General features: G+C 40.8%; 1 protein-coding gene across 2 annotated transcripts; it reads left to right on the top strand.

Moving 5' to 3' along the window:
• Positions 1-2,089: 2,089 nt before the first annotated feature.
• On the top strand, positions 2,090-25,270 carry TBC1D7 (TBC1 domain family member 7). 2 transcript variants are annotated; one of them, XM_003897068.3, is made up of 8 exons: positions 2,090-2,320; positions 3,695-3,814; positions 5,420-5,500; positions 8,964-9,151; positions 13,266-13,403; positions 22,488-22,633; positions 23,711-23,840; positions 25,029-25,270. In XM_003897068.3, the coding sequence occupies exons 2-8, from the start codon at positions 3,703-3,705 to the stop codon at positions 25,113-25,115; spliced, it is 882 nt and encodes a 293-aa protein (XP_003897117.1). In that variant the 5' UTR covers positions 2,090-2,320; positions 3,695-3,702; the 3' UTR covers positions 25,116-25,270. The 2 variants fall into 2 exon arrangements, with proteins under 2 accessions (XP_003897117.1, XP_017813068.1); XM_017957579.3 differs by lacking the exon at positions 2,090-2,320 and adding an exon at positions 3,027-3,045.
• Positions 25,271-25,838: the final 568 nt, after the last annotated feature.

Here is a 25,838-nt window from a genome sequence, read left to right as displayed (position 1 = left end):
AAAACTTTGCTTAGGGTCAATGAGCTATCTTTCAAGGCAATACATAACATTTCTCTAATGAAACCTCCAACCATCTCTTTGTTCTTCTGAAGACCACCCAAGTCTGTGTGTCTGCCCTGAACTGCAATTCTGTTTTCCCAAATAAAATGATTTAGAGACTCATCTTTGTATTTTTAATTGATCTTGACACAGCCAATTCACATATATCCCTACTGTGCCACATGCCAGGCACCATGCCAAGTACATTACATACTTTCTCATTTAACCCTTCCCACCTTCTATATAATCACCACTATTGGTGATGATTTTATTCTATTATTATTTTTTGAGACGGAATTTTGCTGTTGTTGCCCAGGCTGGAGTGCAGTGGTGCCATCTCCGCTCACCGCAACCTCCGTCTCCTCGGTTCAAGTGATCCTCCTGACTCAGCCTCTGGAGTAGCTGGGATTACAGGTGTGCGCCATCACGCCCGGCTAATTTTGTATTTTTAGTAGAGATGGGGTTTCACCATGTTGGCCAGGCTGGTCTCGAGCTCCTGACTTCAGGTGATCCGCCCGCCTCAGCCTCCCAAAGTGCTGGGATTACAGGCGTGAGCCACCACGCCCAGTCCTGGTGATGATTTTAAAGACAAGAAAAGGAAATTGTAAAAGTTAGTGACCGGCCCAAGGTTTCGATCAAGTAAATGGAACCTGTGTAAGGTAACTTGAAGAACTCTGCTTACTCATGTGAACACTACCCAAGTAAGGTTTAGTACCCCAGTACTGAGGAACTAAAGATGGTGGTGGTAAGGGGGTGGGGAGGGGCATCAGCGTTTGAGTTCAACCACCACACGTTTCTTCATTTTTAAGTTCTGTCTAGCCATTATACCACACATTTGTCTGCACTATAACTGGACTTCTGCACTGTTGATAGTCCTAAGTTTCCTCTAAAGCTTGGCATCTGTGTGGTTTATTTGGTAGAGATTTGGACTTTCAAAGGGACGATACCCATCACTGGGGATTTCTCTCAAACCCTGGCGGTTTAAAAACCTACTTGGGCACTGCTGCTCAGCCGGTGGACCAGTGAGGCAAGCACAGAAATAGAAAGCAAGCATTTGTAAGCGTTAGTAGCTACTTTAAAGAGTAACTTTGTTCTGTGAGACCTACTAATAACAAATCGGAGCTCGTATTTAGCACATCTTTTTTTAACTTTCATTATTCTCCCATTTTATAGTATTTTACCTGAGAGGCTGAATATACTAAGACAATGGCCAAACCTAATATAAAAACAGACCTCTAATCCACAACCTGCAGCAACCTGCCCGGAAAACCAGTCCGTTATCTACAATAAGCAACCCAGGGAGCCTGCCTGCTCTAAATCAGACTTGCAGGAAGCCAGATTGCCGTCTCTAGCAACAGTCTAGGAAGCTGAACAATAACTTCGGTAACAACTGGGCTCAAGTGGCCAGGACTTAATAACTGATAGCTTTCTTAATTTTTGTCCTTGCTTCCAAGTTACGACCGACCAGAGAAAGGCAACTATGCCCCCTAACCAATCCCTGGGATATTCCACTTCTAGGGAGCCGCCTCCAGACTCCGGTCTGCGCACACCTGAAGCCTTCCCTTTTGTCCACCCTAAAGCGTCCCCACTCCTCTGTCTGCCTTTGCGTCCCTCCCCAAAGGCAAGGGACAGTGGCTGACGCCTTTGCTCTTCTCGTTCAGATGGTCTTCCATTTATTCCCACATACCCGGGGTGGGGAGGAAATCAGCAAAAGCAAAACTCGGGTCCTGCACGCAGGCAGCTTAAGTACGGCCCTAGCTAGGGCTCGGGTCTCCCCTAGGCAGGAACCTCGAAGACCGGAGACGGCAGTGCAACCCAGGCACGCGCCTTCGCACGGCCGGAGTAAATGGTCGCGAGATTTTGCGGGGTAGCAAGGGCCCGGGTGCCTTGGGTGGGAGAAACTACACAAGCCTGGAGGCGAGCCTAGCCCTTTATCCCGTCGGGTTTCACCAACGAAACCCGAGCTCTCCGGAGTGAGGGTGGAGCTTCCTGCGCGCGCCCTCTGCGCATGCGCCAGCCCGGTGCCCGCCCCTCGACCTGGAGTTGATGTCACATCCGGCGGCGGCGGCGGCAGCGGTGCTGGTTTTCACCCGGGCCGTCGGGGCGCGCTCGTGTGTCCCAGGTGTCCCACCGTCTCCCTCCTTCCCGCAGGACTCGCCCCTCCTGGCCCTGGGCCCCAACGGTGCCCGCCTGCCCGGCGGTCGGTCAGCGCACAGGGCACGGCTTCCTCTGCTTCTCCGGACCACTTAGTCTCAACCCGGGCGTGTTTCCACTTCTAGAGGTGAAGCATCCATCCTAGAGAGAATGGGACCTGGGGTCTTGGACCACGGTGTTTTTACTTTTCCCATCAGGTGGACGCGCATGGGCAGGAGATTTTATTTGCAATGTTTCCTCCTAGAGGATGCCTTTGTCATTGTAGTGCAATCTAAGAATGGGTGTCCTTAGACAACAGGGACCGACCGAATCGTCATGCAACTGTTTGGATGCCTTTAAAAAAAAATAAATCCCCACACTCATTACGCGTTTTATGCTGCTGACTTTTTTATTTTTAAGACATCTGCTCCCGAAAGCTCAGAGCCCCTTTAGCATTTCATTTGCTAAACGAATCCTAATCTTTCCTGTGACTGGATCGGTTCAGAGGATATCTTTTCAATAAGGAAGGAAGCCCTCCCTTGCTCACTGGGGACGTCTCAGGATTTTTAAACCTAAAGATTTACTCTTGTGCACAGAGCCAGGAAGCAGTTGGGTGAGGCAGTGCCGTGCTTTTTTGGGAAATGCATCACATCTTTTCTGTTCTTGAAACGCCAAATCTAACTTGGTCTTTTTTTGGATGAGTTACCTCCAGTATTATGAAGGTTACTGTGAGGGAACCTGAGTCCACTGAGCTTTTTGAGTTCTTGCGATAGGTTTTAAATCGTTTTGCTGTCTTCAACTCTGACTTTGGGATCACTGTCAATCGGCTACATTCTTTACTCTCTTCTTATAATTTAATGCAATTTATCTGTTGTAAGTTTTGAATTTGGATAGTTACACTTAATAGAATTGTGTTTAAAAGAAAAGTGAGGAACTCGTGGCTTTTTACTTTTATATAACTTAATTTTTCATTTTGCAAAATGCCCATTTAAAAAAACATAACTAAGCTAAAGAAAGGAAATTAAAATCATCTAGAATCCTACTACCTAAAGATAACCATTGCTAACATTTTGGAATAGAGTGTTAATTTTAAAAATACATGAAATTTGTAAAAAACAAACAATGAAATCATAGTGTATACTGTTCGAGTATAATTTTTTTGACATATCTTGCCTAGCTTCCTTTTCACTTATTTTTTTTTCTTTGCACATTTATGCTAACTACAGAATGTTTTATTGTGCTAGGCACTCATAGATATAGTGGGAAACCTAGTGCATAAACCTTGTGCCATCTATTTTAGCAGCTCAGAGAACTTTTATATCTTGGTTTATGGCCAAGATGCATAGGTGGATGGTTGTAGAACTGAGTAAAAGGAAATCTTCAATATTGGGTCCTATGCAAGGGTACATCAGATTTATTGAAAAGGTGGAGAACATCATTGAAAATTATTCTAATTCTTGACTCATTGTTTCTACACTCACTTTTCCCCTTCGTCTCTCTCTCTTTCTGTGTCTCCTCCAAGAATGAAATATGACTGACGACTCTCAGAGAAACTTTCGTTCAGTGTATTATGAGAAAGTGGGGTTTCGTGGAGTTGAAGAAAAGAAATCATTAGAAATTCTCCTGAAAGATGACCGTCTGGGTGAGTACTTTTTAAAATTAATCTCATTGGTTCTCAGTCATTCCATGTGTTCTGAAGTAAGTATTTTCTTAAAAGACATCCAGAAGCATTGGTTGCTTGTTGTATTTTTTAGTGACGTATTGAAGCAGAATGGTGTATTTTGAGAAAAGTTATAGATTTTTCAAATTTATATTTCGCTGAGGGTCAGAAGTTTTTGAAAGGTTTCTTAAGAAAGTCGTTAATATTTTCTTTTATTGAACCTGTATGTTTTCATGTATTATCTAGGTAAATTTGCAATAACTCTGGTCATGATTTTTTTCTTCTTTTTTTTGAGACCAAGTCTGACTCTGTTGCCCAGGCTGTAGTGCAGTGGTGCGATCTGGGCTCACTGCAACGTACACTTCCTGGGTTCAAGCGATTCTCCTGCCTCAGCCTCCTAAGTAGCTGGGATTACAGGCATGCGCCACCATTCCTAGCTATTTTTTGTGTTTTTAGTAGAGACAGTCACCATGTTGGTCAGGCTGGTCTCAAACTCCTGACCTCAAGTGATCCACCCACCTCGACCTCCCAAAGTGCTGGGATTACAGGCGTTAGTTACCACGCTCAGCCCATGATTTTCTTCTATGGAAATACTAAGAGTACATTGTATATTGACATTTTAGTTTGTTTTAAGCCAGTCTGAATAAGGTCTGTTGTTGACTAAAGTAAAATCAACTGAACCATATTTAAAGGTAATACTTTATTTGCATAGAGTACTTTTAAAGTTTCTGAAACATTTCTCACCTTATCTTTGATCTTCAACTGTACAGTCTTTGCTTTAGTATGTCTGGTATTCTCCTTTGATAAGTAGAAGAATTGAGGGTCAGGGAACTAACTAATTTACTGGAAAATGTAGGGTTTTGAAGGTGGACTGCACCACTTACTAGCTGTGTTAGTTTGATCAAATCATTTAACTGCTTTGAACTTCAGTTTCTGCATTTTTAGAACAAGAACTACCTAACAGGCTTGCAATGTGAATTAAATGAAATAACCCTGTAATTAATAACTACCACTGTTATAGGGAATGTAGTAATATATGCAAAATGCATCTCCAATGCTGTGAAATGCAAATTGTTTTTATTTTTATTATTATTTTTTTAAGACAGCGTCTCACTCTGTTGCCCAGGCTGGAGTGCAATGGCATGATCTTGGCTCACTACAACTTCTGCCTCCTGGGTTCAGGTGTTTCTTCTGTCTCAGCCTCCTGACTAGCTGGGACTACAGGTGTGTGCCACCATACCTGGCCAATTTTCGTATTTTTAGTAGAGATGGTGTTTCACCATGTTGGCCAGGCTGGTCCCAAACTCCTGACCTCTAATGATTTGGCCGCCTCAGCCTCCCAAAGTGCTGAGATTACAGGTGTGAGCCACTGCGCCTGGCCACAAATTGTTTTTAAATAACTTAGTTGGCAGAAGTCTTGGGCTAGAAATCAGACTAGTATTACTTCTTCTAAACTTACTGACCATATGGTAGACATCCCCTGAAGACATGTCTTAACTATTCTTTCAGTTTTAAAAAATGAAATGTGCTTTGACATACTGTGATCAGCATGAAAAGCTTCTAACAATTGTTTTCTTCTTCCTCTAGATACAGAGAAACTTTGTACTTTTAGTCAGAGGTTCCCTCTCCCGTCCATGTACCGTGCATTGGTATGGAAGGTGCTTCTAGGTATGAGACCCAGGACTTGGAAGATTTATCTTCAAAAATATTGAATAATGGGATCATTTGCTATCTTATCAGTCAGAAGAAAGGAAAATTTGTTTAGGCCTTTAATTGAATATTGGATCTTCCCCAGGAGGTTCAATTACCGCTCATTATTTTCTGTTCTATTAATGATACTATAGAAGAGAAAATAGTGTATGTTCCTGAGACAAGATCTGGGAAGAGCACTGGACTAGGAGGAATGAGAATTGGTTTAGGCTTTGCTATCAGCTGGGTGACCTGGAGGAAGGCGAGCCCTCTTGGACGCATTTTTTGCATCTATAAACTGAGGCTTTTGAGGTAAATTACTCTTAGTTTTTAGCTCTAAGTTTGTAATATTTTGTGATTCTCAGCTATAAAGGTATAACTTCCTAATGAGTCAAAGAGGAATTGGAGACTTAATACTCCCTAGAAGTGTGAATGACTGAATTCCAGCGGTGTGAGTGGCTGGATGAGAAGGAAAACTGATCGATCTTAGTTTCTATGGAGGAAAACATGAATTAAGTGCCATGAGTAACTGGCAGCATCCCTTCTGAGCCCAAGATTTTCTTTCCCCTGCCATTGCTGAGCCTGCTAGAGCATATAATTCCTATCCATTACCATCCTCCTTTTCTTTCATAAAAAAAGTATTTTTGGCTGGGTGCGGTGGCTCACACCTGTAATCCCAGCACTCTGGGAGGCCAAGGAGGGCAGATCACGAGGTCGGGAGATTGAGACCATCCTGGCCAACATGGTGAAACCCCTTTCTACTAAAAATACAAAAAATTAGCTGGATGTGGTGGCGTGCGCCTGTAGTACCAGCTACTCAGGAGGCTGAAGCAGAAGAATCTCTTGAAGCCAGGAGGCGGAGGTTGCAGTGAGACAAGATGGCACTGCTGCACTCCAGCCTGGAAACAGAGCAAGTCTCCGTCTCCAAAAAAAAAAAAAACCAAAAAACTTACAGTTTGTTAACTGTAAGATAGTGGTGAGGACTAAATTCCTTGAAGAATATAAACTATGATTGCTCCTTATTGGGCATCCCTGTGTGCCTATCAGTAGGCTAAGTCATTTTCACAGATTGTACAGAGTAATCCTAGAATCTCCTGTGAAGCAGGTATTGGTATCCTAATTTTGCAGGTGGGGAAGAAGACTCTCTGAGGCTAAATAACTTGCCTAAGGCATTGTAGCCTGTAAATGGCAGAGCTAGGATTTGAGCTTACGTTTGTGAAACTCATTTGAAGGTAAGATAGATTGTGATTCTCCTGCCTCAGCCTCCCGAGTAGCTGGGACTACAGGTGGGCACTACCATGCCCGGCTAATTTTTTGTATTTTGGTAGAGATGGGGTTTCACCATGTTGCCCAGGCTGGTCACGAACTCCTGAGCTCAGGCAGTCCACCAGCCTCGGCCTCCCAAAGTGCTGGGATTACAGGCGTGAGCCACCGTACCCAGCCCACCTTCCTTTATCATGTCATAGTTATTTTTTGAGGAAAAGGCACTGGAAGTTTAGAGCCTGCCGCGCTGTGTAGGACACAGCCTGACTCTTCCTAGCCCAGAGTTTTGATTATTTAGGGATCTTTACTTCAAATGCCTACTTCCTGATACTATTTTAGTTAAATATCAGAAGGAGGCTTTTTAGGACCAGCTCTTAGAATACAGGTTTAAGGGTTAACGTGCTGCCTCTACAAGTGTGATGAGGGTTCGGTCACAGCTGTTTAATCTGTATTAGCCGAGATATAGGAGACTCTTTAGCATGTTCCCTTGGCTTTTCTGGAAGCCTGGCTCACAGTCTCATAGCAATGATGAGTTAAAGATTTATTTCAGGGAAAAGAAAACATTTAAGCAAGTTTTTTTTCTAACATTAACATGGTATCATATTAGCTACTATCGTTTTTGTTTTCTGGGGTATTCTTTAGAATACTAAACATGTGGCATTTTGCACCAAAGAGGGATTCATAGTCAAATGTACTAGCTTACACTTACACTAGCTTAGTGTTTGCCGAGTACTCTCCTGAATGCTTTGTGTATATTGATCTGTTTATTCACCTCAACAACTGTATGATATTAGGTACTGTTATTCCCGTTTCTCAGATGGGGAAGCTAAGACATAGGGAGATGAAGCGATTGCTAGAGCTCACCACCCAGCCAGTTAATTGTAGAGCTGGAATTTAAACCCAGCAACTTTGCTCCAGAGTCTGTGTTTCTGTGGAGCCTCATTAAGTTTAATGAGGCTCGAGTAAATAAAATGTTTTTTTGTTTTGTTTTGTTTTGTTTTCTTTGAGACAGGGTCTTACTCTGTTTCCCAGGCTGGAGTGCAGTGGTACGATCACAGCTCACTATGGCCTCGACTTCCCAGGCTCAGGTGATCCTCCCACGTCAGCCTCCCGGGTAGCTGGGACTACAGGCATGTGCCACCGGACCTGGCTAATTTTTCTGTAGAGACAGGGTTTCTCAGATACCTTCACTCAGTTGCCCAGGCTGGTCTCAAACTCCTGGGCTCAAGTGATCTGCCTGCCTTGGCCTCTCAAGGTGCTGGGATTATAGGCATGAGCCACCATACCTGGCCTAAAATGTTTTTCTTTATGGCAAAACTTAGAGCCATGAAAATTCATTGTCACCATTTCCCAAATCTGTTTGACGATGGCATTTTGTTTTCTCTTGGGGTTAGCATTCTGTGGAGAAGCATTTGGTGAAATGCTTGTCCCGTTTCCTGCCTCTGACAGATGGGGAAACAAATACCCAGAAAGATAGACACATTTGAGAGTCCTAGTATTATCCAGTCTGAGGCTAGAACCCGGATGGCTGGCCTGGCTAGTGGTCTTTCCACTATGTTTTCTCAGAGCCATTTGTTTGCAAAAAAGATATGACACCATGTTTAAATGGGTTAATGAGCTTCATGTGTCATAGAAATGTCATGTAAGGTGGCCTCACCAATGAAGATTAAGGTCTTTTGTGACCTGGAGGATAGGATACTTAGTGAGCAAGTTTTAACTGTTGGGGAAGAGAAGAATTCAATGGGCTGTTGGTGGTTCTGAGATGTAGGGGTCAAGTACAAAGACGAGGGGGAGACCCTCTGGGGAGCTAAAGGCAGCCTGAGGCTGCCATAAATTAAATTAAACCATTGTTATAATTGATGTGGTTGTTAATCTTGAATGTATTAACATTAAGATTAATGTTATTCTTAATCTTATTGTTATTCACACTTATTCAAGGGCTTTGCCAGTGTTCTTATATCAATGATGCCTCCGCATTCAAACATTGATAATATTTCACATTTAAGATTGTTTTATAGTGAGAATTTCTAAAAGAGATTCTATATGGTACTTAAATATCTGTGTGAATTCTAGCCTAACTGTGTTGGGTCGCTTCTCATAGCATCCTCTTTCATAGATGAGGGATTTGGAGTGATGGCTCAGTATTTTGTCCTTTTTTCATTTTTCCTATTCTCTCTAGGAATACTGCCTCCACACCATGAGTCCCACGCCAAGGTGATGATGTATCGTAAGGAGCAGTACTCGGATGTCCTTCATGCCCTGAAAGTCGTTCGCTTTGTTAGTGATGCCACACCTCAGGCTGAAGTCTACCTCCGCATGTATCAGCTGGAGTCTGGGAAGTTACCTCGAAGTCCCTCTTTTCCACTGGTTAGTGGTCGCTTTTGTCTGACACTAAACTCAACTCTAGACTGTTCCATCTTGCCAGCCTTTGATTACATCATGCTTTGCCTTAAAACCCTTCGGTGGCTCCCTATTGTTATTACTATAAAAGTGACATGTCTTTACTTGGCATTCATGGCCATGCACATTCTGACCCAACCTTCTTTTTTTTTGTTTTTTTTAAATATGTTTTATTTTGAAGTAATTTCAAACTTCTAGAAAAGTTGCAAGAATACTACCAAGAATTTGCATATACCCTTTACTCAGATTCTCCAGTTGTTAACATTATGTACATCTGTTTTGCTTTGTCATTTTAAGATGTATTTTTTAAACACTTTTTTTTTTCCCTAAATCATTTGAGAATAAGATGCAGACAGGGTTCCCTACTACCTCAGATTCCTTCAGTGTACACTTCCTAAAGACAGGACACCCCTGTAGATAGCCATAGTACAGTCCTCAAAACTAAGACGTTAACATTGATACAATAGTAACATCTCATCTACCAACTCCATTTGAATTTGACCAATAATGCCTTCACAAATAAGCAAACAGTCCAAGTTCTGGGTGAGGATTGGATCCTGGTTTAGGCTTCGCACTGGGTAATCATGTTGCTTTAGTCTCCTTTGACTTGGGACAGTTCTGTCTTGTTTTAATCTTTCATGGCTTGGACATTTTTCAAGGGCATAATCAGATGCTTTGAAGAAAGCCCCTCAATTTAGGTTTGTCTGGTGCTCCCTCCTGATTAGATTCAGGTTATTCATTTTTGGTGGGGATACCAGGTGGGTGATGCTATCTGCTTTTCTGTGACTCTTATCAGGAGGCACATAGTGTGGATTTGCCCCATAAGAGGTAGTGTTAACTTGGATCACTTGGCGAGGGTGGTGCCTGCTGGAGTTCCACTGGAAATTGTTTATTTTTCCCTTTTTAATTACTGTTTCTCTTTGTGGGGAGACACTTGAAAACCGCTATGTAAGTATCCTATTCCTTATTGAACTTTTGCTCATGAGTATTCTCACTTGACTATTTCTAAAAAAGTTTTATTTTTTAACTTTTAAAATAATGTTGGATGTAGAAAAAAGTTGCAAAAATAGTAAAGTGTTCTCAAATACCTTCTCCCAGTGTCCTCAAATGTTACATCTCATACAACCATAATGTAATGATCAAAACCACAGAGTCACAATACTGGGAGCTTCTCTGTAGGCCTCATTGGGATTTTGCTGATGTCCCACTGATGCTCTTCTTCTGATCCAAGATCCAGTTCCAGATCACACATTACATTTAGCTGCCACGTCTTAGTCTTTAATCTGGAACAGTTCTTTTTTTTTTTTTTTTGAGACGGAGTTTTGCTCTTTTTGTCAGGCTGGAGTGCAATGGTGCGATCTCGGCTCACCACAACCTCTGCCTCCCGGTTGCAAGCGATTCTTGTGCCTCAGCCTCCGGAGTAGCTGGGATTACAGGCGCACACCACCACACCCGGTTAATTTTTGTATTTTTAGTAGAGACGGGATTTCTCCATGTTCAGGCTCGTTTTGAACTCCTGACCTCAGGTGATTCACCCGCCTTGGCCTCCCAAAGTACTGGGATTAAGGCGTGAGCCACTGTGCCCGGCCTGGAACAGTTCTTCAGTCTTTGTCTTTCATGACCTTGACACGTTTGAAGAGCCCTGGCCAGTAAAGCGTTTCTCAATTTGGGTTTGTCTCATGTTTCTCCATGATTAAACTCTGGTCACGCATTATTGGCAGGAATACTACAGAAGTATGGGACTCATTACTGTTGCTGCTAACTGTGATCACTTGGGTAAGATGGTGTCTGCGGAGTTTCTCCACTATAAGGTTACTATTTTCCTCTTTGTAATTAATAAGTAACTGTGGGGAAGTACTTTGAGACTTGTAAATAGCCATCCACTAATGGTTCTTATTCTTGCCTGAACCAATTTTTACCATGCTGGTTGCCAAATGGTGATCTAACTCCCTCATTCTTTTTGCATGTATTAGTTGGCATTCTTCTCTAAGGAAGAGTTTTCCCTTCTCATTCTTTATTTCTATCAGTATGAAATTAAAGTGTTGTTTGTTTGGCTAAAACAGTGAATTGTTCAAATGGATTTGCTGAAACACTCCTGTTTTACAAAATTTATTTTTATTGCATAGCTTATATTTTTTGAAGTTAATGATGGGGTATCCATGGACAAACCTTAGAGCTAATAAAGATCATTTGTATTTATTATGTTTATCGAGAGAGAAGGTCCCTAAAAAATAATTGGAATAATTTAAGCAATCATCTTTAAATTTCACTTATTGGCAAAGGGAAGTTGATAGTACTACACAAGTTCTTAAATTACATATCAAATTAAATTAGATCATCTGTTAGTTCAAGGAATTGAGATGACATGGTATAGGTTCCCCCTCAACGCTACTCAGCTTGTCTGTGTTCCAAGCTGAGACACCTTTACTGCAGCCTCAGGCAGACACGCTTCTGAGTGAGTGTTTTGGACTCTGCCACCCCACGTCTCCCCAGTCATGGTCCTCATTGTGTTAGTCTGTGTTTGGTTGCTTATAACAGAATACCTGAAATTGGATAATTTATTTTAAAAAGAAATTTATTTCTTACAATTCTAGAAGCTGGGAAGTCCAGGATTCAGGGGCTACATCTGGTGAGGGCCTTCTTGCTGATGAGGACTCTCTGCAGGGTCCTGAGGTGGCACAGGTTATCGCATGGCGAGGGGGCTGAACGTGCCAACATGCTCACCCAGGACTCTCTTCTTCTTAGGAAGCCACCAGTCCCATTCCTGTGATAACCCATTAATCTATGAATTGACCCACTGATGAGGGCGGAGCCCTGATGATCCAGTCACCTCTTAAAGGCCCCACTTCTCAATACTGCCACATTGGGGATTAAATTTCAACGTAAATTTTGGAGGGCACAGATGTTTGAACCATAGCACCTACTTAGCGCCCACTCTGCCTCATTTTTTAATGCATTAATAAGAGGGTGCAGCAGTGCTCGGCACAGGGCCAGGAAGGATGACCTGGGTCCTCTTCTCTTGACCTGTCAGTGGTCAGGTGCAGTCAGTGATATGCCACCTTTGTGGGTGCCAAGCACAGTGCACAGAACTGCACGGGAGTCCAGGAAAGGAGATTTTTCCTTTCCCTTTTCTTCCTACTTATTTTCCATTCTCCTCTGACACATTAATAAAATGCTTAGAGAAAATTTATTCCCTATGATTTAAATTCTGTTTTTCTTGACATTTTATAGAATGTTAACAAGTTGAAAGAAGGGCTTAGAACGAAATAATACATTAAAATGACAATTTTGATTTAAGTTGGTACTTTTTAGGGGAAACTGTGATACTTCTTAGTTTCTTTTTAACATTAAAATCCTTCAGCTATTAAATCCTAGATGAAAATGTAAAGCTTTTTGTATAAGATATGGTGTTTGAAAACAGAAGAGGTTTTCAAATAAGGTCCCAGTTTTTCTAAGATCTCTCTGTTGAAATTTCTCTGAGAGTTTACTTTCGCATTCTGAGTATTGACACAAGGTTTGAGAAATGCCATTCTTTTGATTCCCAAAATTCTGATTCTAGGAACATTTTAACTTTTTTACTGCTTAAGATGAAACAAAATTCTGAAGGTATGCGTGAATGCTTTGAAATAAAGCAAATGCTTTATTAGTCTTTTTTGGAGCTCTTCAGTATTTGCAAATTACTGTACTGAAAGATGTTTCCAATTACTGATGGTGCCGTTTGTTACACTCTTTTCAAAGACATTCTCACCTAGTACTGAGGATATTTTTGGGTGGAGAGAGTCAGTGACTTGCTTATCATTTATGTTGACTCTGTGAGGGGCTTAATGTTAGAAGCTGGAGCATCTCTGTACACTCAGCCTGAAACCTGGTCATTCATAAGCAACACTGACCCTGTAGTTACTCATCCTTTTCTCCCCCTTGCTCCCCTCTTCAGGGATGGACTCTGTGCTTTTTGATCCCGCTTTGATTTATTAATGTAGCCTTTTCAAAATTTAGGGAGCAAGGTTTCATTTTTTATTAAAGAAGTATGTATTCCTCTCTTTCACTGCCTTCCTCTTGAGATGTATTATTAATCTTTCAGGAGCCAGAAGATGAAGTATTTCTTGCTATAGCTAAAGCCATGGAGGAAATGGTGGAAGACAGCGTCGACTGTTACTGGATCACCCGACGCTTTGTGAACCAATTAAATACCAAGTACCGGGATTCTTTACCCCAGTTGGTGAGGACTTTTTTTTTTTTTAGGCTATTGGAGAGTGAACAATGGTATTGTGGGTCTTCAGGGAGTGCTCTTACCTCCTGAGGCTGCTACAATTATGAATAACCCTTTACAGTAGGACTCAGCAAGTGTTTTCTGTAAAAGGCCATATAATCTAAATATTTCCAGCTTGGTGGGCCAGATGGTCTCTATTGTAACCACTCAACTCTGCTGTTGTTGCACAAAAGCAACCTTAGACAATGCATAAAATAATGTTCCTGGCTGGATTTGCCCTGCTGCAGGCCATAGGTGGCCAGTCCTGCTCTATAGTATTCCTTATTCTGGTCTAGAATCCGCTGGTCTAGAGTAATCCATCTGTATACGTTAAGGTTTTCATTTGGCTGCATATAATGGGAAGCCCAAATACCAGAAGCTGAGAATCCAGGCAGTGCAGAGCTGGTGCTGCAGAACCACAGTATGGAGAGGGCTGCAGACTCCTGCCATTCTGCTCCAGTATTCGTAGGCATGATCTTTCCCCTCATGCTCACAAGGTGGCTCTTGGACCAGTGGCCATGACATTTGTGTTCTGGACAGAAGGAAAGGGAAGGCAAAGGTAAACACAAAGGAATAAGAGGGACAGGCCAGCCAAGTCTGTGGCCCATTAGGCTTTCTCTCTGCATGTACAACTGACCTTTGAGTAGTGGAGGGTTAAGAGAACTGACCCAACCCCAGCATAGTTGATACTCTGCATATAACTTTTGACTCCCGCAAAACCTAACTACTAATAACTTGCTGTTGACTGGAGCCTTACTGATAACATAGACTGTCATTTAACACATATTTTGTACACATATTTTGTTTCCGTTTGTGTTTTTTTAAGATGGAGTCTCATGCTGTCGCCCAGGCTGGAGTGCAATGGTGTGATCTCGGCTCACTGCAACCTCTGCCTCCTGGGTTCAAATGATTCTCCTGCCTTAGCCTGCCAAGTAACTGGGATTACAGGTGTCTGCCACCATGCCTGGCTAATTTTTGTATCTTTTTTAGTAGAGACAGGATTTCATCATGTTGGTCAGGCTGGTCTCGAACTCCTGACCTCAAGTGATCCGCCCACCTTGGCTTCCCAAAGTGCTGGGATTTACAGGCATGAGCCCCCACACCCAGCCACATGTTTTGTTATATGTGTATTCACTATATTCCTGTAATGAAGTAAGCTAGAGAAGAGAAAATGTTAAGAAAATCATAAGGAAAATGAAATATATTTTCTATTTATGAAGTGGAAGTGGGTCATCACAAAGTCTTCATTCTCTTTGTCTTCACGTAGAGTAGGCTGAGTGGGAGGAGGGAGAGAAGGATGGTCTTGCTGTCTCAGGGGCTGGCAAAAAATCCATGTTTAAGGGGACCTTTGCAATTCAAACCCGTGTTGCTCAAGGGTCAACTATATGTTAGTGACCAGGACTGTGTCACTTGGCTGCCCTGTCTACAGTAGAGGCTGGGAAAGGTGTTCTTTTTTAAAAAAAGCCATGTGATCTACTAAAACATGGGCTCTGTGAGTGACATAGGAGGGTCACATGGGAGTGTGGCAGGCAGCGAGCTGTTTCTGTCATAGCCTTGCTTGGGAAGGCAGAGAACTGAATGGTGCTTGCTGCATTGCACAAGCTAGTCTTCCTTTGCCATTTTCTTTTTTTTTTTTTTCTAGTTTTTTTTCTCTTACTTATCTCATTTATAAAAATAAATCTGTTTGTCTTAAATCATTGGGTTATCTTTTTAAAATTCTACTGAAAGTGGTAACTGTGGTATAGGGTGCAAGATCAGATGCGGGGCAGTGATGGTGGTTGAATGGGCATTGAGGATCACTGCAGTTAATTATTAATAAGGCAATGTGCAAGACCCTTCAGCTTCTGAGAACACTTACAAGAGCAGTTTTTATGTATTTCAACTAAGCAAAATTTGATTTTTAAGATTTTGAAATTTGATCCACTTTGTTGATTTCAGTAAAAATAATTTAAGCATGGAAATGGAGCTTATGTAAAACGTCAGTTGCCTAATTAAGTGAGGAGGTTTTAATTTTTATCATACCATGATCTAATTAGCTTTTCTTATTTAATATTTGAGTAAGTAGCATTTTGATAGTTTATGCTATTCTTTAAAAATTCATCCTTTATTTTTCGTAACATAAGCAGTGAATGCATTCTCAAAAGAAATTGAACAATTCAGATGAATCCATATTTCCCTAGACCTGGACTAACCACCCCATCCCTGCAATTGCCCACTTCCCCTTCTAAGAAGTAAACATTTGTCATTAGCTTGGTGTGTATTATTCAAGATTCTCTTATGTGCATGTATATATGATTTTTCTTTTTCTTTTTTTTTTTTTGAGTTGGAGTCTAGCTCTGTCGCCAAGGCGGGAGTGCAGTGGTGTGATCTCGGCTCACGGGTTCACGCCATTCTCTTGCCTCAGCCTCCCGAGTAGCTGGGACTACAGGCTCCCGCCACCATGCCTGGCTAATTTTTTGTATTTTTAATAGAGATAGAGTTTCACCATGTTAGCCAGGATGGTCTCGATCTCCTGACCTCGTGATCCACCCGCCTCGGCCTCCCAAAGTGCTGGGATTATACACATTAAGTAGTAGTATACTGTACATATGGCCCTATGGTTCTATTTTTGTTTTTAACTTATTGCCTTGGAGAACTTTCCAAGGCAGTATAGACGAATCACTAGTTTTCAGTCCTGACTTCCTATTAGTACCACCTGGGAGCTTTTAAAAATTACCATCACTGGCTGGGCGTGGTGGCTCACACCTGTAATCCCAGCACTTTGGGAGGCCGAGGCGGGCGGATCACAAGGTCAGGAGATTGAGACCACGGTGAAACCCCGTCTCTACTAAAAATACAAAAAATTAGCCAGGCGAGGTGGTGGGTGCTTATAGTCCCAGCTACTCGGGAGGCTGAGGCAGGAGCATGGCGTAAACCCGGGAGGCGGAGCTTGCGGTGAGCTGAGATCCGGCCACTGCCTCCAGCCTGGGGAACAGAGGCGAGACTCCGTCTCAAAAAAAAAAAAAAAAAAAAAAAAAAAAAAAAAAAATTACCATCACCTTTCCTCCACCTAGACAAGTGAAATCTGAATCCTCTGAAGGTAGGGCCCTGGAATTCTAAATTCTTAAAAGCTCCAGGCAATTCTGAAGTGTAGCTAAAGATTGGAAGGCACTCGTTAAGAACCACCTATTAAAAAATATTTACTCCTAGCATTTCCTGTTACGAATTTCCCGTATTTAAACATAAGAGATCCATGCTGAGAGTAAGCATGCCCTTGTACAGGCTCCCTGTGTGTACGCGTATCTCTTTAGGCTTGGTACCTACGAGCAGAAGCAGATGCTCAAGCGGAGAGGAGACATATGTAAAATCTATTCATTAATTTTTTGTCATATTTAAAATTTAAACTGCCTGACTGCTCATCCAAAGGCCATATCAATTTATGCTCCCACCAAACAGATGATGAGATTTCCCATTTTCCACCCCATTGCCGATATGTGATAGTATCAATGTCTTACATTTTTCTCCATCTGATGGTGAAATGGTATCTCATTTTAATTTACCTGTCCTCAGTTTCTAGTGAAGTTATGTTTGCATATTGCTATTGTTTTGTTGACATTTTTCTTTGTAAGAGTTATTGGTATATAGTCACTCTTGGGTCTGTAGGGGATTAGTTCTAGGACTCCTTGAGATAGTAAAATTCATGGGTGTTTAAGTCCCTTACATAAAATGGCATAGTATTTGCATATAACCTACACATTTCTTCTTGTATACTTTAAATCTAGATTACTTATAATACGTAATGCAATGTAAATGCTATGTAAATTGTTATACTGTATTATTTAGGGAATAATGACAAAAAAATCTTTGTTCGGTACAGACACAACTATCCATTTTTTATTTCCCAAATATTTTTGGCCCATGGTTGGTTGAGTCAGTGGATACGAGGGTTGACTGTACCCTGGATATTTATCCTTATCCCTTATGTTTGTTGAACATACTTTCTGTTTGTTGTACAAAATTTTAGGTTTTGATACAATGAGATTGGTCAGCATTTTTTTTTTTTTTTTGCTTTTTTGTGTCTTACTGGTTAATTAACGCTTTTCAACCCCAAGATTAAAAAAAATATATATATATATATATTTTTTTCTCCCTTTTTTTTTTTTTTTCTAAGATGGAGTCTTGCTCTGTCACCCAGGCTGGAGTGCAGTGGTGTGATCTTGGCTCACTTCATCCTCTGCCTCTTGGGTTCAAGGGATTCTCCTGCCTCAGCCTCCTGAGTAGCTGGGACTATAGGCACGTGTGTGGCAGCATGCCTGGCTAATTTTTGTATTATTAGTAGAGACAGGATTTCCCTGTCTTGGCCAGGCTGGTCTCAAACTCCTGACCTCAGGTGATCCACCCCGCCTCGGCCTCCCAAAGTGCTGAGATTACAGGCGTGAGCCACTGCACCCGGCCTGTTTTTTCCTAACTTTTAAAAATGCTTAAACATTTTAAATTTAGCTGTTTGTCAGGGATTTATCTTTCTGATTGGCATCAGACACATATTGGATTTCACTCTTACCCTCACCTGCAACACCACTACTTCTACCAACACATCACTCCTCCTCCTCTTCTTCTTCTCCCCTCTGGTTTATGTGTCACTGAGAATGTACTTCATATCAGGCAGTGCTAAATTTATATTGTTAGTGAGCTGCTTCATTCAAGCATATTATCTTTGTTTTTACAGATGAGGAAACTGAAGCACAGAGAAGTTAAGTAAGACCAAGGTCTCAGTCAGTAAGCAGTAGAACAGCACTTACACTGTGAATTTGTGAGTTCATCCTTTTTCCACAGATTTGAAATGCCACCTTATCATATACTGGATTTCCATATATATTTCCATATGTGTATATACACACACACACACACACACACACACATATATTTATGTCTCTTTCTGGACTCCTTTTTATTCCATTGAGTTAATCACGTGATTTATTTAGTACAACTTCCTAGCGTATTTTGATAGCTGATAAGGAAAGTCTCTTATTGTTGCTCTTTTTAAAAAATGCCTTGGCTATTCTTGAACTTGCCTTTTTCTTTTCAGAAATGAATTTTAGAATCAGCAAGATACTTCATATCCCTTAAACCTTAGTTTCCTCATCTTTAAAAATGGGGCTTCTTTTGGTATATGCATTACAGTGTCTAGCACGTAGTTTTAAGTAGTTATGAAGTTTTAAAAAAAGTCATCCAGAATGTATAAAAAACTTAAATTTCCTTTGTGTCGCTTGCTGTTTAATTTAGACATCAAGTGATTTGCTTAAACTTTTCTCTCTAGTGAAACTGTCTTTAGTCTATCTTACAACACACAGTTTAGGTTGCTGCTTAGTTCTATGGAAATGTGTGTATGGTGGACAATGATAGGCTCAGAAGAAGATAAGGATACCCCTGAGTGATGATGTGTTTATTCTGCCATACTATTCTGATTCCGAGGATTGCATCATAGCCTCTCTCCTTACAAACTTTTCATACTGAATTCTGCTTTTTTGACAAGGTCTCTCTTTGTCAAGGAGAATAGAGGCCAACTTCAATTGTGTGGCATGGAAGGTTTCTATTAAACCATCTCAAACTTAATTGTGTTAATCATTAACGTAAGTGATCTTTATTTTATTGCTATAGACACAGTTTTTTAAAGCTCTGCTAAAGAGGTTTTTTTAATATTCACTATTAGCAACTTCCTCCTAAGTTTGATATAAATTCCTCTCAGAGTGATTAAGTACCTATTTTTGTCACGTTTTTCCTTCTGTTGATGATGTGTAGTTTATTGTCTTCATAAAGTAAGAATATGGGGGTCATAGAAATACTGAAAATAACCTAAATGTTTAGAAGTAAAACATAATTATGGTTATAATAAATTACATCTATCTATTATAAATCACATCTATGGTATCTATCATTTGCTAAGTATGAAAAAGGTCAGGCAATATAAATATTAGCTCCTTCCATTAAAAAACATATATACACGTATGTATTTGAATTCACCTTCTTTCTTAGATGAAGCAGTAGCATACAGTACACATTCTTCCCATCTTGTTCTTTTTACCTGCTATATGCTGGAGATCATGCCATATTAGTATACAGAGATACTCCTTATTCCTGTCATGATTTCATACTACTGTCCTGTGTACATTCTTACACAATATTCTTTTTTTTGTTTTTTTTGAGACGGAGTCTCACTCTGTCACCTAGGCTGAAGTGCAGTGGTGTAATCTCGGCTCACTGCAACCTCTGCCTCCCAGGTTCAAGTGATTCTCCTGCCTCAGCCTCCCAAGTAGCTGGAATCACTGGCACATGCCACCACGGCCAGCTAATTTTTGTATTTTTAGTAGAGACGGGGGTTTCACCATGTTGGCCAGGCTGGTCTCGAACTCCTGACCTCAAGTGATCCACCCACCTCAGCCTCCCAAAGTGCTGGGATTACAGGCATGAGCCACCATGCCCAGCCTACACAATATTCTCAGGTTAGTATATTCATACTGTTCTATTGTGAATGTAGTTTATTCAACCTGTCTTTTATTGTTGGCTGTTTGGGATGTTTTCAGTCTTTTGCTGTTATACACAGTGTTACTGGTAAATAGACTTGTGCATGCAGCTTCTCATGTGCTTGCTAGTGTATTGAGTTGGATTCCCTAAAAATAGATCGGCTGGATCAAAGGGTAAATGCATATATTGCTTTGCTAAATATTGCCAAATTCCCCTTCATAGAGCTCATAGTCTTTTGCATCCTCAAAACCAGTAGATTGTTTCCCTACAGCCTTGCCAACATGGTATGTCATTAGTCTTGAATTTTTGCCATTCTGATAGGTAGGAAGTGATACTTCAGTGGAATTTTATATTGTGTTTATTTTGTTGTAAGTAGGTTGAGCATGTTTTTATATGGGTAAGAGGCAGGTGCATTTTTTTTTTTCCTATAGAGTTCTTGACTTTTTTCCTTCTCCACTTTAAAAAGCTCTCTTTTGGTAGGGATATTAACCCTTTAAGATTATTCATTAACCTGGGAAAATGTCCACAATTTGTTGAGTGCAAACAGAAAAATACTAAATCATGTATTCAGTATGAGTTCAACTAATAAAAGAAAGAGAAGTGTGTCTGTATGTATGCAGGATACATGCTCTATAACCTAAGTATTACCAGTAGTTATCATTGGGAGTGTGATTGTACTTGATGTCTCTATGCTCTTTATTCTTTCATATAGTTTCAAGATTTCTTATAATAGGCTATAATAAACCAGGAAAAAGTTTAAAAAATTAATTAGATATTGGCAAAAAGATGTACATTGAGCGATTGTTAAGATGTCGATTGATGTATTCACAACTTTATATTAATTCACGGTATTGATTTGCTCACTCAACAGTTATATACTGAGTGCTTACCATGCCAAGTGATGTGCTAGGTACTGAAGAACCAGCAGTGAACAAAACAGATACAGTACCTTCCCCCTGTGAGCTTATTGTCTGATAAAGGAAAAAGGCAATACATAGTTTTAAAATGTTCACACATCTCCATCTTGTCTATTATTTGTACTGACTTTTGGATGAAATTTTCTTTCCTCTGAGACATAATATATAACTCTGTGTGTGTGTTTTCAACTGAGTCACTTTGCAAAACCAACCACAATTCCTTGTTTGGGAAGTTGTCTGCAGTGTTATTGAGAAACTCTAGGAACCGTTGAGTAGTATAGGGAGGTTGGATAAACAGGAAAAAGAGATATCCTGAAAAAGAAAGGGGAAAGCTGGACCAGGTATTATGATACGGGCCTCTCTTTGCCTGGCTAACTCCTGTCCATTCTTCAGAGGTCAGCTCAAATGTCACCTCTCCTGAGAAACTGCTTCTGCTTCCTACAGCCCAGGTTAGGATTTTCTCCTGGATGTACCCAGCATCTTGTGCTTGTTCCCATCATAGCATCACAGTATTACAGTGTATTGTAGTTACCTCTTTACTTGTATGTCTCAAGATGTAAGCTCCTTGAAGGCAGGGATTTTCTCTTACCTTTCACTTTATTCATTGTATGAAATGCAGTCTCTGACTATAGTGGACCTTGTAAAGGTGATGAATTTCCTCTTTGACAGAAGCAGAGAGTTATAGATATTGAGTAAAATAAACGTTTACATTTGCTTAAGTGATGTGGGCTCTGGTTGTACTGCTGCAGATAGTGAGTGTGGACTTTAGGGTTTGACTCTTAGACCCCTTCTCAGCCAGTGGACCCTAAATATAGCAGCCAACCTAAATATAGCAGCCAATGCAAGATGGATTTGGTCAGGTTTGGGGAGCTGGCTTTATTAGCTCTCCAGTCCTCTAGTGTTGGCTGCCACCTGGCCTCATGAGACAGAGGCTACCAAGTGGAATCCAGGTGCTTTGTTCCCTCTGAGTTATCCCTTGAATTCTAAGAAATCTTAGTCACATTTGTGTTGAATACAGAGTTCACCCTCTGGACATCCCTGTTGTGGGAGCCTGCTTGGCACTGGTGCACAGTGGTGCTCAATCCAGGGCAGTGTATGGATGGTCGGTGACTGGTCAGCCCCTTCTCATCAGCATCACTTTTTGTCTTATTCTTCCTAGTGCCCTCTCCCCACTCTAAGCCCACTCTATTTCTTTGGTTTCACCTTTCCTCTTTCCCCCTTTTTTCCTTAGTATATAATCTACTGCTCGTTAGACCAGCCAGTAATATAATGGGCCTTCCTTAGCTCCTCAGAACAATTGGATTTTGCTTTGGACTTTTGCCTTAGGTTGTTGAATCTGGCTAGTGAGGTTAGTATTAGGGTGACCAACCATTCCATTTTGCCTGGGACTGCCCCCGTTTTAGCACTGAAAGAGCCCTGTGTCCTGGGAAACTCCTCAGTCTTGCATGGTTTGTTACTTTAGTTAGGGCTGACCTAGGAAACTGCTGTGTCACAAGTGACTTGGATAATTCTGAAGTTTTGTTTTCTAATACTTCCTTGAATTCAGCATGTAATTTTTGTTTCCATCAGAGACTATAATATCAGATGATGCTATGACACAGGAAATGAATCATCTCTGTTCTTGCTTAATCTTTAGCCAAAAGCGTTTGAACAATACTTGAATCTGGAAGATGGCAGACTGCTGACTCATCTGAAGATGTGTTCCGCGGCGCCCAGACTTCCTTATGATCTCTGGTTCAAGAGGTGCTTTGCGGGATGTTTGCCTGAATCCAGTTTACAGAGGCAAGTATGTCTTTCGAAGACATATTGAAGGCTTGGCATTAGAGCAGAGTTCTGGCCTTTCATGCGGTCATCCCTCAGAGTATAAATTTCCTTTAGAACAATACAGTAATTTGAAGCTCAGTCCTCCAGCAGCTACCATAACAGCACATGATTATGCTTATTCTTGAATATATAGTTAGAAAAATTGAGGGCCCTCAGTGCATTAGATGCTGTGAAGTAGTCACACCTCAAATGGTCTCCACGAGTTTATATAAGCGTCAGCTCCTCTTTTCCAGAAATGTGACAAATCCTCCTCTAGCGGAAATCTGAGTATTAGTTTCATCATGGTATCTTTAAAGAAGCTGAAGGCAGTCAAAGATTTGAGACTCAAACCAAGTTCTTCCAGTCAGTTTCAGACATGTCTGGGTATTTCGGAGTCCAGGTGCCACCCATTAAGACTTTGTGCTGTAGTAGAATAGTAACTCTTAAAATAAGTTATGGCACTGAATAGTGCAGTACACAGAGAACATTATAAGATAATATGTAACTAAGTATATCAAGTAGAATACCAACTTTTAGGAGTTATGGGAATGATCAGAATTATTATTTTAGAGTGGTTATAGATCAGTAACTGGCTCCTTACGCCCTCAGAGAAGTTTAAGGAGTCTGTCCCCAGAATCACTGGCAATGAAACTGAATTTATCTCATTTCATGTACATCTTTTGTTGTCCCTTAGTAGGCTATAATTATAGCATTACAGAATATTAGCAGAATATATACCATTAGTTTAGGATTTTGTTTTTCTTCCTCAAAAATGTCAGGTTCACAACATGAGGGAGTATGATTTTGGCAGATGCCTAGTGGAGCAGTAATTTTTAGTGAACTTTCCTTTTTCCTTCTAGTGCTGATTGTATCTAGAATAGATTTCAAATGGCTTCTGTATTTTGTTCTTGTTTTGATGATTATTTCATAAAAGTTGTTCTTTGAAGCTTTTACATAAAATTGGAGCAATTTGATTTTATTTTGTAATTTGAGATGTCTAGGCTAAGCATAATGCTCAAACTCATGTAATTTGATTATATCTCCTTATTTTTGTAGGGTTTGGGATAAAGTTGTGAGTGGATCCTGTAAGATCCTAGTTTTCGTAGCTGTCGAAATTTTATTAACCTTTAAAATAAAAGTTATGGCACTGAACAGTGCAGAGAAGATAACCAAGTTTCTGGAAAATGTAAGTGTGCTTTGATTTGATTTTGAATCTGGAAATGAAGTTACCTTAGCAAGTCAGATTTTCCTACTACATTAGATTATTTCAGAGAAATAATACCTTAGACTGTTTCAGAGAATAATTATAATAATGATTATTTTAGAGAAATTATTTAAGAGAAATAATAATTTGATTTGATTTTGAATCTAGAAATGAAGTCACCTTAGCAAGTCACATTTTCCTGTTACATTAGATTATTCCAGAGAAATCATACAGTATATTTTTACATTATAAGAAACATTTTTCCCTGAAAAAGTTTGGTCTGAAGTTGGCCTGAGGATTAGTTTGCATCCTGTCTTTGGGAGATGATGGTCTGAGACCATCTTGTGAATGTGTCCACTTAGAACCAGAGTCTCATCCTCCATGTGACTATCATCAGTCATGTCAGGAAAAGGAAAAGGTGAGATCTCTCATTTTACAATGAGTAATTTTTATCAGTTCAAAAGGGATTCTGTATTTTGGAGGATTTTGTAAGCCATTTCATTTCTGTTACTGTCTCTGGTGTAATCCCAGTTGGGTTTATTAATACACAGTATTAACCTGGCATATTGCTGAAAAAGGCAATGGTAACGAAATTAACTTTTCCCTCCCTATGTATCTTGGAATACCCTTTACCAGGCAAGAAATAGGATTAAAGAGACTTATGCCTGAATGATTTTCACAGAATCCCAAATCTATTCATTTTTAAAATAGTATGAACATTTGAATAATGGCCTGGTAAATTATAATAAAGTACTGAGTCAATATGTGTTGAATAAACGAATAATCATCATTATAACCAGAAGTGGCTAACAGTGCCAGGCCTGTGCTAAGTATTTTCCATGGATTATCTCATGTCATACTGTGAACAGCTCTGCGAAGTCGGGCTATCATTTCCCCCATTTTAGAGATGGGGATTTGAAACCCAGGTAGCTTAGGTAACCCGCCCGGGGATGCACAGTTAGTGAGCAGTGCAGGATTTGAACCCAGGCAGGCTGACACTGGAGCCCTTTCCTGTCCTCAGGTAGCATGTGATACAAGCCTTTTATGCTGTCACTTTCTGAAAAACAGTGAAAACTCCCATGGTAGTGAATTTTATGCCACAGCGAATGAGGGAAGACACTGAAGTTGTCAACACTACAATTTCACAAAGACTGGTTTGCTTGTCCACAGATTCCCCAGGACAGCTCAGACGCGATCGTGAGCAAGGCCATTGACTTGTGGCACAAACACTGTGGAACCCCGGTCCATTCAAGCTGAACGCACCTGCTGGTTGTGGACCGTCTGCCAGGCCCACCCTGAGCGTTGTGTTCTTGGCATGTAATCTGGGAAACTGATTGAATAATACACTTTTCTTGCTCTGGTGCTCACAGTGGTTTTTTTTTTTTCCCCCCAATAAAATTATTGAATTGAAATGCCTGGTGTTGCTGTGTTGGGGAGCAGCATCTTGCAGTGACATAGAAATGTAAAGTTCATCTCTGAATAGCATTTCAAAAGGGTTGTTAGAAAATAACTCCCCGATTTTAAAGCAGTTTAGTCAGGGCGAGTGGGTGTGTTAAGCAGCAGTGCGTAAGTAAGCCTGCCCTGCCTCTAATTGGCACCAAGCTAGTTACTTTTAAGGTCTATTTCTAGAATAAGAGTGACTTCCGTTTGTTGACACCTCAGATTTGGCTTTTGTTGATGCAGTACGTGTTTAAAGATAAGCCAACTGCCTTCTGAGGCTTCATCTTGCTAAGCAGGCTTTGAAAAATTCCTTCCTCTTTTTTCTCTTTGGGCCAGTTGGAATGAAACCATTATTGAACAAAACGTGTTTGAATTGCTCCTAGGAGCAAGTACTTGTTGGATATTTTGCTGCACTCCTGTTTTACTTGATGGGGCGTTAAATGTGGGATGTTAGGGAGCACTGTGCCACACACTAAAGAAGTGAGAGAAATGGCCAGTGAAGGTGAACAGCTCATCACCCCAGGCCAGCTTGTGCCGCGT

The sequence above is a fragment of the Papio anubis genome, chromosome 6, assembly GCF_008728515.1.
Source record: "Papio anubis isolate 15944 chromosome 6, Panubis1.0, whole genome shotgun sequence".
In the NCBI taxonomy this organism is placed as follows: domain Eukaryota; kingdom Metazoa; phylum Chordata; class Mammalia; order Primates; family Cercopithecidae; genus Papio; species Papio anubis.
Note: the sequence above shows the minus strand (reverse complement) of the source record. Positions and strands in the feature narration are given on the sequence as shown.

Bases quoted from the DNA above. Each gene is read 5' to 3' on its own strand.
- TBC1D7 (XM_003897068.3), top strand. From the start codon at position 3,703: ATGACTGACGACTCTCAGAGAAACTTTCGTTCAGTGTATTATGAGAAA. The intron at 5,501-8,963 runs GTATGAGACCCA...TATTCTCTCTAG, and splicing joins GGTATGGAAGGTGCTTCTAG to GAATACTGCCTCCACACCAT. The intron at 23,841-25,028 runs GTAAGTGTGCTT...GCTTGTCCACAG, and splicing joins TAACCAAGTTTCTGGAAAAT to ATTCCCCAGGACAGCTCAGA.